The 15969-nt window shown below is 39.0% G+C and overlaps 2 protein-coding genes across 6 annotated transcripts in view; one reads left to right on the plus strand and one right to left on the minus strand.

The window, feature by feature from the left end:
- The first annotated feature begins 2026 nt into the window (after positions 1-2026).
- NADK (NAD kinase) overlaps positions 2027-15969 on the plus strand; it is a 32202-nt gene continuing 18259 nt past the window's right edge. Inside the window, exons 1-3 of one of the 5 annotated variants that reach the window (XM_026085489.1) lie at positions 2027-2156; positions 5181-5254; positions 12783-12996. In XM_026085489.1, coding sequence (XP_025941274.1) covers positions 12824-12996 — 173 coding nt within the window. In that variant the 5' untranslated portion in view covers positions 2027-2156; positions 5181-5254; positions 12783-12823. Of the gene's footprint in view, positions 2157-5180; positions 5255-6845; positions 7091-9455; positions 9570-12782; positions 12997-15969 lie in introns of those variants that run through there. The other 4 variants (XM_026085490.1, XM_026085491.1, XM_026085487.1 and 1 more) reach the window with 4 other exon arrangements.
- The window catches only part of LOC112975448, a 37257-nt gene continuing 34234 nt past the window's right edge, over positions 12947-15969 (minus strand). Inside the window, exon 7 of the mRNA XM_026085523.1 lies at positions 12947-13027. Within this exon, the coding sequence (XP_025941308.1) occupies positions 12965-13027 (63 nt within the window). The 3' untranslated portion in view covers positions 12947-12964. The remainder of the gene's footprint in view (positions 13028-15969) is intronic.

Raw genomic sequence — 15969 nt, forward strand, 5'->3', positions numbered from 1 at the left:
ATTCATATTAGACATCAGGAAAAGCTTATTAATGTAACAGCTACTAGTAACACTGAGAGATTGCCCTAGGTTAATGTGGTGTTGCTACCGTTAGAGCACCTTACGAACAGTTTTGGTAGATGTCTGCTAGATATGACATGGGGTAAAATTGATCCTGCCTTGGGGCAGAGGAAAGTATGACCTCCTGAGGTCTCACCAAGTTCTGTTTTCCTATGATTAGGAGTTGTTCTATAATAGATTTATAAATACTACATTGCTGACCTGGTTACTGAAGTGTTTTTCTGAATGGTTAACCTAGTCTTTCACAACAGGAGAATACTTAAGGACAAAACAGGAAGCAAAAGCATGATTCCAGATCAGCCATTTTTACTGGAAATGGTTGAGGGCCAATGGGGGATAATGCCAGAAATGCTGGAAAGTTTGCTCTCCAAAATTAGAGGAAGAAATCAGCAAGCACAGTAAACTAAAATACATCTGTTAAAAAGAAACCAATAATTTTGCTGATTGTGAACCTAACAACAAAACTCTTGGAGTTAGAATTGTAGTGTCCTACGACTGCAAGGAAATGTCCCTTAATGACCAAACTGCAAGATGGGTCCCTACCGACTTTGAGAGCAGAAATTTAACTTTTAACTCATGAGTTAACAAGCATCAACAGTAATGAATGTGCACACTGCAGTGAATTGTGTGACTAATTGGTACTTATTGTGGTCAGCTAATGTGTGATAAGATTTTGTCATGGTAACCTACACGCAAGTCGGAGTCTTCCATCTATGGTCTCTTTGGGACAAGAACATAATATTTCATATATGTACAGCACTTGGGCAAGGAAAGCCTGCAGTGTTAATGCTTTCACTTGCTAATCCTTGCTAGTGAAAAATACAGGGATTGGTCATCTTACTTTTAATGTTATTTTTTGAACTTTTGCCTCTTGCTATTTAAAACCATTCCATAGCTGCATAATGGTCTCTAGATGACAAACAATATATTGCTGACAACACATTGACAACAAAGAGGAACTGAATGTAGAGGAACCATCTTACTCTTTCTATGCTATTGCTAGTCAGACTGTTCTCAAAGTTCAGACAGTTATGAAAGCTTGTGACCCAACTTCCTCCGAAGGTGTTTATCGTAGTTGTTTAACTTGGGTGGTTTCTGGCATGTAAAGGACTCAGAACAACCAGCTCATCCTGCTATCAAGAAGACAGCTAGTAGCTGAAGTTATGACTTTTAATACTTTTAAAATGTTTATTATGGTGATAGAGTGTGTTTTGAAAATAGCCTAAATGATAGAAGTAAGCCAGTTTCCTTGAAATACTAAGAGAGATCCAGAATTCCATAAGGCTGAATTCTGGGATCTCTTCTATATTTCAGTCATGAAAGATCATGTTGAAGCACTGGTGGTTTGGGAGCAAGTAGCAACTGTAATTGCCCAGACCTGACCAAACAGTCAGGGCAAGGTAATTACAGGAAATTTTCTCTGGGGTCCCATTACTGTCTGCCTGGAATTGCTGACATTGTTGATTTTTGGCAACATTAAAGTCTAGTACAGTTTTCAAGGGTGCTTCACTTTGGAGGGATCCTGCAGAAAATGGAAGAAATTCCCCTGGCCTGTGTATCTAACTAGTGATTTGGCTTGAATTTCAGTGCTGCAGCAGCATGCTTGCCTATCAGACACCTTACCCTGTCTCCTAGTTGGTTCAGTTTCCCCGGAGGATAAGCTTTTAAATTTTCCAATGATTCAAGCTGCTTTCGTAAAAAGAATTAAGTTAGATGACTTATTTTAATATAGTCTTTTCCTTTCCAGGTTTCCTGTGAACAGCAAAACGTTTTGTAATAAATAGACCTAGATCTTTATTTTTTATTTGTATTAAGGTAGCAACTGGAAATCCATAGAAGATGATAGGCTCACTGGACTATATGCTTTTCAGGCACATGCTAAGAGGCAGTTCCTGTATCAGAGGGATTACAGTTTTGACAAGATTGATAAAGAGAGAAGTAACTCTTTATCTCTGCTTTGTAGGTAGAAAAACAGACTCCGTGACTCACCCAGTGTCATGCAGGGGAAGACAGGGACATCTAGAATACTTCAAGTTATATTCCAAGGCTTTCTCCATAGGTCTGTCTGTTCTCTATATCCTGCTGCGAGATAGGAGGTAAGTCCTAGGGGCCTATTTTGATAAAGAGCACTATGTATTTTGCATAATTGTTTACAGTGCTTTTTTTTAATATGGAAAATAATAATTGACAGATCTTTGCTTGTAATAGTCCTTACTGAAAAAAAGACAGAATGAAGTACTGAAGCGGAAATATTCCCAGGGTCAATGACTTCCAGCACAGGTATAGTCCAGATGGCAAAAACAAGCATAACTCAAACCAACTCTTTGCCCATCAAGATGGAACAGTAGTTTTACTGATCAGAGTTAGTAGATGTTCCTATGTGACAGCTTAGCACTGGTGGGGAATTCAGGAGCAATATGAAGCTATAGGCTGAATCAACCAATTGTAAGCATATGCCTCCACACAAGAGTACCTTTTTTACCTCTTCCAAGTTGGTTCAGCTGCCCTCTAGCATAATGATTGTCCTCTTTGGGRTGGGGGGACAAGTTGAAGCTGAATCCATTGGCTGCTTTCATCTAAACACTGAAGTCTGTCAGCAATGGTGTAGTCAGCTGTGATGAAAAATGGGGTGATGTGTTTAGAATCTGCTGAGGACTGGCAACTGAGCCTGCATCAGCTGATGCCAGTTCATGTAGTAAAACTTATACAGGAAAGAACTGATTCTTTTGGAGGTTTCTGGGAGAGGGCTGTAGCTGTTGTTTCCAATTACTCAGGTGTCTTTTTAATGCATTAACCTGGGACCCTCTTGTATCCTTGAGACAAGAAAGCTCTATCCCATGGCTAAAGGTATCAGATGCCAAAGGAATGTCCAGAAAGGTGACAGTGGCTGTTTATCTTGTATGCACTAGCAGCAGGAGGTCCGTGGTGCAAAGCTGGTTTTGTCCTGTAATCTAGCCTGCTTCCAGAGTGTATGGAGTATAGCATTAAACAGATGCGCTTCTGATTGACCTTTAGCTAGCTCCATTTTCTCCAAGACCAGGAAAATTTGCTGACTTCTGCCTCATCCCTATTGTTCCCAGATAGAGCAAGTCCCACAGGATAATCAGGCTTCCCAGAGCGGTGCTCTCTGCAAGTCTTATCCCTAGGTTGTATTGTGTGGTTAGCAAGTCATCCAAAGTATGGCTCTAGATTAGTTATGTTCAGCCATCAAATCTGTGTTCAAATTCCTTTAAGAACACTTTCTTTTGAACAAATGTCATCCTAATATTGCTCAAATTTATTTGAAAACTTTATGAAATCAGTAGTATTTCCTAACTGGAGCAATGCACTCGAGAACAAACTTGCTGTATGTTTTTTCTTTTCTTTCTTTTTTTTTTTTCCCCCCTAGATGACTGTCATGTTCAATAACGGTGCTAAAATTTTGGCTATTTACTCTGTCAAAGACTTTGGCAATCTCCCCTTCTATTCTCCACGTTACATTTCTCCTGCATCTCTGCATTACCTATTACCTAAGTTTTCTTTATACTGGCTGCCAGTGCCTCTCAGTGTTATCCTCACATTATCAAAGACAGTCTGTATTGTGAAGTGGATTGTGTGTGGGGCTACATGCCAACATTCCTGATTGCTTATCTCAGCTGTGCCACATATTTGTGGCAAGTCAATTAGTCTAGTTCCCAATCTTTAAAATGGGGATAATGATATTTATTTAACTATTGGAGGTATTTGTAGATCAGCATGAATAATGAATGCAATGCTGTGGCATGCATTTCTCTGGCCTTATGTCAGTGGCTTTGTGGTACAGCACCRTTAATAATAGCTCATTTGTCACACTCATGTGCCACCATTTTCATCAGAATTTAAAGTTTATGGACATCTTTAATCCTCATGATTGCACAGGAGTTCTAAATTGTCAGAGACCATTTGAAACAAGAAGTTCAAAAGGTAAGAACTATGTTTTTCAACCCTGTTGAGTGTTACTAGAGACAATTAATTTGTTAATTGTTTCCTGTTCAGTGGAAATATCTTCTGCTGAAGGCAAGGTCTGGGACTGTAGATGGAGCCCGAACAGAGCCTCTCTGTATCTAGAACCAGTCTTCTGTACGATTAGTTGAGGTTTCCCTCAACAATAGCATTTTTGTTAACTTAGCTATTTTGTAAATCTAAAGCCAGCAAAATTATATTTCACAGAGCTGAGAGCCTRAGCAGGAAAAAGTAGTATGCTTTTATGCTTATTTCTCAATGTTACTACCAGAGATTCTATTTATTCACATTTCCCCTGTGTCTTCCCTGGGAGAGAGGAAGAACAACCTGGGTTAGAGTGTGGAGCTGCACTGTTCTGATCATGTTGTTTGGGAGGACACACTCAAAAGTGACATAACTCTTCTATTTCTAATGGCACTTTGATCTGCAAAGAAGGAAGAGGTGTCACTGGTCTGTGTGTTATATTCATCCAGCCCAGGAAGCAGAGCTTCCAGGGTCACTGCAGAAGCTGGGCAGCTCAGAGCTGCTGCTGTAACTGTAGCTCTTTTATAAATAGGATAGGCTGATTAGCAATCTTATTTAATCTCCAATTAATGAGGATAAGCATTCATCAAGTCCAGAGTTCATACCTCTTGTAAAATGTTCAGCAAGTGCATGAAGTCACTGTGCTTAGAAAAAGTAGTCCACCTCTTTGAAATGTTTATTTTTAATAGCCCGTATCTATTCCTGTGGAGGATGGATGGAGGATGCAAATGGATTGCAAAATGGAGGATGGATGGTTCTAGTGGTGCTTTATCTTTCATCTTTAAGGAGTTGGAAAAATTCATCCTGAGAGCCAACTCAAATGAAAATTTACTCCTTGGTTGGCTTTGGTAGTGGATAATTGGGTATGGAYGCATATGGTTAACATAGGCACCGAGTCTGAGCTTGGTTCCTGTCTGCTTGAACATGTTGTTTCACTGCAGCTTTGGAGATGAGTGGCTTGACTCTGTGAAACATAGTTCTATATTACTTCCTAATATCATTTGGTATTATCACTTTACAGTTTGAATATCCCTTTAAGCACCTTCAAAATATTTGAGTCTCTAAGTTATCATTGACTTCATGGAACTGTGTATTGTCTCCTTAATTCCTTGCAGTCTGGGCTCTAACATTGTCTGAAAGGAAGATCAAGGAGAAATTGTGACTCGGATTCAAAATTTTGCTCTCTCTGGTAAGTGGTGTAACATTGGCTATGGTATTTCCCCATATATAGCAACTGCTTCCTCTTTTTTTGTTTTGTCTCTTTGTTCATTGACTATGAATTCTGTTTTGTAACTCCTTAGTTTTCTGAAAACATGCAATTCTGCATTAAGAGAGAAAAATTCCAAATTACCAAATTCTCAAATGGTGTAAACTGTTCTCACTTTTTAGATTTGCTCTGAAATATTTTCCAGTGAGTCACATGTATGAGTCTGGGTTAAAATATGACCTCTTAAAAATAGAGCAGTATTGGTGGAAAATACAGTCTAGAAACCCGTGTTGTCTTGACAACTGTGAAGGATTGCTTTCATGTTGTCATCTATATAGGGGCCTAATCCTACCTCTTTTGAAATTTGTGACAAAATTTCTGATAATTTCAAGATAAATACTCGATTCATAATGAACAGATGGAAGCAGGTCCAAGCAACTATTAAAATTGAATAGTTTTTTATTTTGTTTTTTACTCTTGCTCAAAATTTAGTTTCAGATTAAGGACAGACTGGAAAACTGCTGCTTGCATGTCAGGAGCTTCTGCTTGTAGTTGCGATGAGAAGGATTCAAATACAGTAAGGTGACATGCATTCCCAAACAGGAATTTTATGGCAGAAAATATTTAAATGATGTTCTAAGGAAAGAGTAAATTGAGAAAAGTTCATGACAGTTACTGCACACTAGATGGGTGTGAGTGAAACGTGTGCAGACAACTACTGCCATAGTAACGGGCGTAACAGGTGTGGCATGAACTGAAGGGCAGAAAGTGGACAAAGCTAATTTAATATCCAGTTCTGTGCCTGTTTTTAGCTCGGAATGCATGAGGTTACATATGTTACACATCTGGGACAGACCTAAAATGTGTCCTGACTTAAGTGCCCCATCCTGTACCTGTGACTGGTTAGCTCAGAAATGACTGCAGAAGTGATAGTTTTATTATGCATAAAACAAGAACACAGCATTGCAAAGCTTTGCCTTCAGAAGTCAACAGTTTAGGTTGAGGATGTAATTAATTATCCGTAATAGAACCATCACTTGGTCAATGATGGTATGATGGATTTTGCAGCTGACATTCAAGCATCATGCCTATTTCTTAACATTTGACCTATGCTGCTTTTTGCAACCTTTGTGAGGACTAATTCTAGTTACAGACAATTTCCAATTGAAACTAACATGGAAGTCATTTATAGGGTAGTGAAAATGAAAGAAATGTATCGGCTGACCCCTCTGCATGGGTCCACCACCACATGCAACAGCTACTCTGTTTCCCTACAGTAGGATCTGCTGGTTTGGAGAGCTGCAAACCTAGATGGCTGAGGCAGGTTGAATCTTGCCCTGTTCAGGAGACCTCATTTGAAATGTGCAGTGACAATCTTTTAGGGCAGAAAAGTTTTTCCGGGCCCTCCATGCAGCAGCGTATGCTGCCCCGTAACAACACCGCCAATGGCAGCCCCTCCCTCAGGCACAGCCCGCGCATGTGCAATGATGCGTCCGCCTTTGCCCCAGCGGCCGGAGGCGTTCGCGCAGGCGTACAGCGACGCCTGTCAGGGCTCCGGGAGGGCGGACTGCGCAGGCGTTCAGACGTAGGGCTGTCCCGGCCCTGGAGGGCAGTTCTGTCGCGCATGCGCGCTGCCCTCTGGGGCCGACTCTCCGGAGGAGGCGGGGAGAGGACGATGGAGGCGCGTAGGGTCCGCCGGCTCCGCTCACTGCACGGGAGCAGACGCTGTCGCCGCCACCACCGTCGGGGTCGGCGTGCCGGCCTCTGAAGGCGCAGGGGCGGGAGGCTTCTCCCGGTCGTGAAGCAGCCCGTGGCGCGGTGAGTCGGGGGGGCGCCTGGGCCCTGAGGCGGGGGTGGGAGGTGGCTCCTGTGAGGGGAGTCCAGGGCGGCCTCCTGCGGGGGCTGGTGCGTGTCCTTCGCCGGGGGCTGTGTAGCATTCCCCGGCGCGCCGTGGCGCTGGGGCCGGGTGCGGAGCGGCCGTTCCGGGGCAGGTCCGGTGCTCGTTGCCCGAGCGCCAGAGTGGGGGAAGCGAGGGGGAGCCGCGGCGCCTGCCTCCCCTGCTGCTGTTGCCTGGAGGGGCTGCTTTCCCCCCGCCGAGGTGGAGAGCGTATCAGGCGGTTCTCTGGAAACTGAGTGAGCTGTTAGCCTCCCTGTGGACTTTCTTCTTTTGGGACAAACGGACTCGCGGGTAACTTCTGCAAACTCAGGAGAACAGTTCAATCGGAGTAAACTGTAGATGCGCTCTGGTAAGTGAGCAATAAGGGGTCTTGAGGTAGGAGGATAGTTTCTCGAAAGGATAACAGGACAACTTAATTTGGCCCATGATCTGCTGGTTACACATCAGATGTGCGATCCAGTTCCTTTTTTGTTTGTTTCTTTGACATCTTTGTTTCAGACTAACACRGATAGGGATATATCTAGGAGTCTGAGTTTTAGGTTATTAATATCTATTTCTTGGTATTATAGTATGTTAAGCAAAGGTGCCTGWTGTGTTGGTATTTCTGTAGTGGAAGGGTTAACACAGGGATTTGTTTTCCCTGGATATTTAACATGTGATAGTCATACTGTCTGATTTTTTTGTTTTTTTTTTTGTTTTGTTTTTTTTTTTAGTAGAAATAGCACATAAGTATGTAATCAAAAAAGATACCACAGAATTTCAGCTGGTGTCAGACAGCTAGACTTCAGTATGGTGGGGTTGTTTGTTTGTTTCTTGCATCAGACACACTAGAAAACAAAGTTCTGAACTAAAACAAAGTCTTGTCAACCTGATACAGTTGTCACTTCTTTTTTGGGTGAGAGGAGCTTTAGGGCCTTGTGGATGGAGTCGTGTGCATGTATGCTCTATTGGAGTGCTTTCTTGAGTAAAATTAAAAAAAACAAAAAACAAAACCCCCAAAACTTACCTGCAGAGTGAAGTGAATACTATACAGAACAAAGGAACAGGAGTCTGTGGCAATAGAACAACTGGTACAGTTTCTGGATGTAACCTTGTCCTCTTTTGCTCTAATACGTGGTTGATAAGTTGCAAAACGAAGAGTTTTGAATGGCTGATGCAATTTTAAAGAAATTAGTAGAGTAGCTGCAATCTTAAAGGCATATTAAATGCAGCATGTGTATTTGGTCAGGATGGACCCTGCAGTAATCATCTAATTACAGTGAATTGGGAGCATGCATTTGACAGAAAGGAAAACTTTGTTACAAAATAACTACTTGAAAACATGCTCATCAAAAATGATTTAAACTCCTTAAAGACTCTTAATTGCAGCCTTATGCTACTTGTGTAGCTGCTTCCTTTGAAAGATCATATTTCTTTTTATGTCATTCTAGTGGAGATGATGATTTTTTTAAGGTAGACCTGAAGTATAAATCCCTAATCACAGTCTAAACAGGATAGTAGAACTTCTGGGATGTTACATTGTTTCCTTCCATGTAAGGATGGTTTGATGAAGCCTCTGTGAAATTTTGGTTCATGGGAGTGTTCGTTTATAAGGACTAAGGAGCAGAAGATGTGATACTATGATAAAAAGGTGGATGCATATGAGAGGGGTGACTCAACTTGCCACTTTGGGACACTGTTGTGGAAGTTTAATATGAAAATGTTAGTCTTTCTCAACTCTCCTTCATTATGTAATGCTGAACTTCTAAATCCCATTTTTATTAACTTTTGGTCATGACTTAGACAAGAGCAGCCTGTTCACATGTTTGTTGACATGTGCTGAAGGTTTTGGATCCAATCCTGGATGCTGTTCAGTGATAGTTTTGTCCTTATGTCAGGTCTGCTTATTTAATAAGGGTCTTGTGAGGGAATGTTAATTAAACAGTGCATGGTGTAAGCTGTAGTTAAAACAGTCTGAATTAGAAAGTATTGCACAGGAGGAATATCAAGTTCTTAGGCTGTAGGTACTGCTAGATCTTTGCAGCTTCTTATTTCCAGTTTTGTGTTAATCAGGTTTTCCCCACCGAGAGCATCTGTCAGATGGTAGATATTTTCAGCAAAGTCACTTGGAAATGCACCTTGTTGTTCTCTGTATCTCTTAGTTAAGAGTGAGAAGGTGGTACAGGATGGGAACATATCAGCTGTGAAGTTACTGAGAAGACTAATTCTCCTTAAACACCTTTCACAGATGTTGCATTTCCATGCACTTTGTTAACCAACCTGTTGTTCTCATTTTTATTTCCATAGGTCCAGATTCAGCACTCAGTGTCTGAATAAAAAGGAATGCGGCGTGGATAACCTATGTGATGGGAAAGCAAAGGAAAATGATGTACTGTTAACTACCTGGGCTGTCTAATTTTTGTGTGTGCTCTTTCTGCAGTATTTTTTTAAACAGTTGCATAAAATTCTGACTTGTGAGAGTGTATGCATAGTGGGGATGTATGGGATATATGTATGGGGAAATAATATCTTTGAGAAATACACTGCTGTGGATGGATTAGAGGAGATGTGTGATTGTTCACTACTAGTTTTCAGTCTCAATACTTGTGAAATAGTTTAGCAGCAATTTGTATTGAGAGCTAACTAATGACACAGATAAAAAGTATTCTGCATGGTTCTTTAGGGTATTCCGTGATGATAAGGTTTCCTTTTTAAATACTTGGTTTCTAAATTGGATAATAAAACACAGTGAGTTACAGTGGTTGCTTTTATCCACTTCCCCCACCTTTTCCAGTATATATATATTTTTTTCTTATCCTGATTATGCATGAAGAGATGGCCTCTTCGGCTGGTGAAGAATTATCTCCAGCATTTTTTGGCTAATTTTACAAAATGGAATGTATTGACTCATAGACATTAACTTTGACTTACTGTAAGTGTACTAGTTTTGGCTAGTATTAGCTAAGACCATAGGAGTCCAGTAAAGATGCTGGAGAGGCTTGTGTGGGCCCTATAAAATAGATGTGTCAAACACAATGTTCTATTTGTATTAATGATTTCAGCTTATAAAGAATAATCCTTAGATATAAAAGTATAAATTGAGGTACTAGATTTTTTCGATAAGTTGATTGATAGGCTTCTGCATTTTTATGGTACATGCAATTCAGGTGTGAGTAGGTACAAATGGAAGGTGAATGAGTATCTAATTTTCTGACTTCCTTATGACTTTCTTTTAAAAATCTGTTGGATAGAATCCTCTTATTTAATTTTCAGAACTTAAAATTTTGATTCTTTTTGTATTTGACCAGGAAAACTATTAATTCAGAAACCAGTTTGCATGTGGTGATGGGGGGGGAAATTAAATGCTTGTTCAAGTCTAGAATCTCTAAAATAAAAACRGTGGCTTAGTTTAGAAGATGAATTAACAAACAAACAATATAAGATCTTCCACAGTTACGCACAGATGCTGAAAGGGCCTTTCCAGTCAGAGGTATTGAATATCTCATAAGTAAAGTTGCTTGTTTTCTGAAATTTAGACATTTAAGTGACTTGATTTTTGTACCTAGTTCAGAAACAACCAGCCAGTGATGTATTCCTGAAACTTGATGAGGCTGTGATTAAAAAGTAATGCAAATGAGAACCTATTAAAAATTATGCTGTGTCAGATTTCAGTCTGTTCTACTGTGTGCTTGTACGATCCCAGTAATTACGTGCGCAAATCGAGTAACTGGCACAAAAGTTATGTTGAGCTTGGAGTTGACTGAAAATTGAGCTACGTTTTTCGTAGTTACAGATGTCAGAATAGTCAGTGTGTTGAAATGAGCATTTCTCATCTCTTGGTCATAGGTGATACTAAGCAATGAGTAACCCACAACTAAACAACGATACCTTTATGAGTACAAGATGTTAGAAATTATTCATGGATGACAGTAACTGTAGCTCTTAGTAGTGGTGTTCTGTTAGGGCAAGCACAATCTACAGCAGGAGCAAAAACCTTTTATAATTTAGTTAGGTGATAGTTCCATCCAAATAAGTAATGAACCACTGCTAGTTCTGACTCACTACTGAATCACTATTTTCCTGATGCTTTTGTTATCTAAAAGTTGGAATGTTGTGAAGCTTAGTACTTGTAAAATTTTTGGAATTGCCATCCTTTTGTAACTTTACAACCAAATACCTTTTTTTACCCTATTTTTTCCTGAGTCACAGTCCTTTTWAACTGCTACAATAATGTTATGACACATTTTGTACAGGATACTATGGGAAGCCTGTCTAAAATGATGCCTTTTTTTTTTTAATCTGCAAATTTTTAATGAATCAACTTTTTCTGCTGTTGAAATCACTTGAGGAATGTACTTCATTAGCTTAGATACTATTTGCCTATAGTTTAGTGTTTCTTTATACAGTGTAAGTTGCTTTCTGTTTTTATTGTGATAAGGCTTCTTCTACTTGGTTCAAATAAAGATGAGAGCTTATATATGGGGTTTCTACTACTTTCAGGGAAGCACGGATATTTAAAATACTGAAAATAATAGACTTAGCTTATTGAAGAATTACTTAGCACAGGTGTAGAAGAGTACAGAATGTTTTGAGAAGAACAGGTTTATTTCAAAATGTAATTTTGTGCCTGAAGTTATCATTCTTTGCTATTGAGCACAACTTTGGGGGAGAAAATGTGTTACGAGATGTAGAAAGATAGTAGGACTTGAAAATACAGATATTTATTTATGTATTCAGAGTACAGTGGAGTAAAACTGTGATATCTTGCGCAAATGAGACCGTACAAGTACAAAGCATAGCAAAAAGATGACTTATTACCTATGATATTGTTTGTATCATGAAATTAAGCATACAGACTCATACTTGGTCTGTGATTTTTTTTTTAACTTTTGTGAAATTTCTGTCTAGCCAGCTGTTTTTCATCTTATTTGTGCTGATTATTTGTGGAAGTGAAATAATTCACACTTGTCCTTATTTGTTTAGTTTGGACCATTTCCCCAATTTGTCATGAATGATTTAAGAACTCTCTTCAGCTTGGTCTTATAGTCAATTTTTTGAAGAAGTGAAGCTTACTAAGCTTCTCTATTCCATTTTTTTTTTCCATACATTGACAGGTGTTTTTCAGTATTGTAGCTTAGAGTATTCTAGTTGAATTTATTCAATATATGTACCTAAGAGGAGGCTTAATAGGTTTTCGTGGGTCTTGATTCTTGGCAAACATCTAAAGCTTTTCTTCCTCTACAGTTTAAAAAATGAATTTATTTCCCCCGTATGCAGCTGGAGACATGAACTTGTACTGTTATTGAACTAGTAGCATTCAACATCTCCGCACTGAGCCTCAGCTCCTGGAGCTTCGTTTTCCTCTTCTCACCCATGTCTCCCCCACCATTTCACAAGACTGCACATTCTACTTGTAGGTTTAGGAACCTCTGTGTTTGAATTCTGGTCTTTCTTCCTTCCAGTGTATTCTGATGATTTTGAAGAACTTCTCAATGACCCAGATCTCTTTGAGAAGTGTTTCTCAAAATTCTAAGCATGTCAGCCAGTGTCTAATATTTGTTTTATTAGCTTTGGTAATACTGAAACTTTTCTTCTTTCCTCCCTACCTCTTGTTCCCTGGCATTTTTTCCACAGGAATTGAGTTTTTCCCTAACTGAAGCTCCTTCACTTCCAGTATGGAGATGAATCAAGAAAAACTGTGTACCAATAAAGCTGATACGAGCTCAGAATCTGCTTATCATTGCTCAGCCTGTCATGATGATGAGGAGTGGAGCAGTACTAGCCGGGGTCGAGCTAAGTCACGAAGCCTGTCTGCTTCACCAGCCCTGGGAAGCACTAAAGAATTCCGGTATGGCTCTTGTTTCTTCCTGCTGTGCTACCTTTAAGGAAAAAAAAAAAAAAAGTATATTGTAGTTATCATTACTCTTTTTGTATAACTGTAGTCCTGCAGCTGTGTCAAGTGATAATGAGCAGAAAGAAAAATAGGATTTTGTTGTAATGAATAGGGAGAGAGATAATTAGTGAGCCATCATCCTAGTGTGGTCCATGCTGTGAAAAGAACTTGAATTTCTGAACAAGCCCGCTAGGTGGTCCTCACTAAACCACATTCATGTAAATAGGTTCTGGTTGGTAGTGAGGCCTTGCTTCTGTTTTAGTGTTCCTCAGTAGATTTTAAACTGTTTTTTTTATAGGTGTTTTGGCAACAATCTACACATGCACATACAGCTTCAGCAATACAATGTATTACTCATTTGCTTTGTGTGTGACATTTAAATGCTGTCTCAGCTGAATATGTCAGAGTTTGACTTCAAGAAAGTATTTACATTTAGAAAGGGCTATGTGAAACAAAATAGACCCCCCCCCCTTTTTTTTTTTTTGAAGAGAATCTGTACATAAAACTCCTATCTGGAGACTCATGTGTTGAAATCGATTATTTCTAAGAAAGATTGTTAAGAAAGTATGGGTATATTTCCAGCTGAAGGAAGTTTGTGAAATATAGAATCTTAGAAGGTTATTGCCTGTAAACAGATAAATGCAAAATATTAATTTTCAGATTTGAGGAATCCATTGTGCCTAAGTATTCAAATTCCAGGGTATCAGGATAGACTTCAACTTTGAATACGAAGGGGTATTTGTCGTATTTCAACATAGCTTCAGAAGTTCTAAGTACCTTACAGAAATAAAACACAAAAGCTTCTGTACTGAGGGATATTAATTCAAAGCTTGATAGTAACTCAAGCCACAGGAAAAAACAGATTTGTGCTTGGTTCCAGATTCTTGCCAAGTTGGCAGAACTTTACCTCTTGCTCAACAGGTTGCTTTTAAGGAGTCCTTAAAATGCACTTCAGATGGTCCTTAGTCCAAAATGAAGGAGGGAAGATACTAGGACTTAAACCATACCTGTAATCAAAATGGCATGGCTGTCAAAACCAATATCTGCGGAGTTCATAGTATCAAAAAGAATCTATGAACATGGAAGTCACTTCTGTAATTTTTTAGAAATGCTCTAGCTAGAGCTCTAGTGCTGTACATGAAAAACCTGAATGGGAATTTAAGTTACATGGTAATGTGAGGCAGCACAAAGTAAGTTTGTGCTTGCAGATCATATTGCAGCAGTTAGAAACGCCCATTTTTTCTTCAAGCCAAATTGCTAATCTGCTTGCAGTGCTTTGTCATGTGGACAGCTTGGATTCAACTTTTGATGTTGTGATCTTTGGACCTGTTGTAGCTATTAAATATTTGGTAGCAGTGTGTCTTGTTCTTGTGGGAAGTTTATCAGCACTTAACACTACTATATTGTGACAGTCCACATGGTTGAAGCACAGACAGAATCACGGAGGAATTGCTTAACAGATGAAATTCTCTTCCACTCCTACTGCTTGGTAGGTAGGATTGTGGCTGCAATGAAGAGCATACATGGGTGAGAATCAAGATAGCAGGGGAAGCTTTATAGTGAAGGGAGGTCTGACAAAAATCTATATCTAAAGAAACTAAAAGCTTAGAAAATTACTTTGCATTTGTAGTTCAGAAAGTCAATGTACTTTAATGCCTTTGGGAAATGTTCACAAAGGACTACCCTCTGACTTTACTGTTCTAGCTACTAGGCTGTGCATCAGAGCTAATAGGTAAGTCTTTGCATTAAAAGGATGTTGTAAAACTGGTGTTTCTTTTTTCCCTCATAACTTGAATCTTTAGGATTATAGACTTTAGTCAACCTGTGTAAAAAGACCATGTAGTCTAAATTTCTGTTTATTTTTTATCTTCTATCAAGATACTACTTTTTGAAACTGGAAGTGATCTTTGTAGACCTTATCCATTGTAGTTTTTGACTAGATCTGTTGTTTACAAGTGGTTTTTTTTTCATTAAAATGCTCTGTAAAATGCTCCGTGGCTGTCTTTCAATAAGTGCAAAACTAYCTGAAGGCATTGTGCAGCATGTCAGACTAAGTGTTCTCAGCTAGCTGTATAATACTCAAATTGTATTAGTTGCCTGTCTGCTTTGAATTGGCAAGTTTATTTTCCTGAGATGTAAAATTTCCAGAGCATTACTCTTCATTCTTAGCAAAGAGAGTCTTAACTACAAACCACTTTAAATTCTTGTCACTCAAACATATTGCCTTTGGTTGGTTGAATAGTGCATAGACTGAGTTCTAATAAAAACAAGCAAAACAGTAATCAAAATCTGTACCAAATATTAAGCAGAGCCTGCAGAGAAAACTTCTGTTTGAATGTTGTGTAGGTCAGATGTGTATCTTTGCTCCTTGTAGGAGGAGAGATTAGCCAGTTACAGGGAGTGGCATGGAATAAGGACCTCTGTTGAAAGAAGGCAAAAAAGACAGTTACTGGGTGAGGCTTGGGTAGAGCAAGTGGGAGGTGATGTTGCCAGAGTATTATTTTAATATCCTACTTTCTGGTGTAATTGTTCTGAAGTAGACAGAGACTTACCATTCCTTTACATGTACTGGTGTATACATTAATCTGTAATAATGTAAGTCTTTGCTCATTTTTCTATTTTAATATAAATAAGTGCAACTTTATGAAACACTTGCTAATAATCTTATCTGACTGGATGAGTCATTCCTGGATTTATAAATGAAGAAAAAGGGTTTTTTTTGAAAAACAAATATCACTTCTGTGTGAAATTAAATACTTGTTTTCATTATTGGAATACAATCTTACACAAGCGTATTTTCTTAGACATGGAACAATAGAATGTTGCTGTTATTCCTTGATTAGATATCACTTCTGTGTGAAATTAAATACTTGTTTTCATTATTGGAATACAATCTTACACAAGCGTATTTTCTTAGACATGGAACAA

Source organism: Apteryx rowi, unplaced genomic scaffold (genome assembly GCF_003343035.1).
Source record: "Apteryx rowi isolate R43461 unplaced genomic scaffold, aptRow1 scaffold_67, whole genome shotgun sequence".
Classification (NCBI taxonomy): Eukaryota; Metazoa; Chordata; class Aves; order Apterygiformes; family Apterygidae; genus Apteryx; species Apteryx rowi.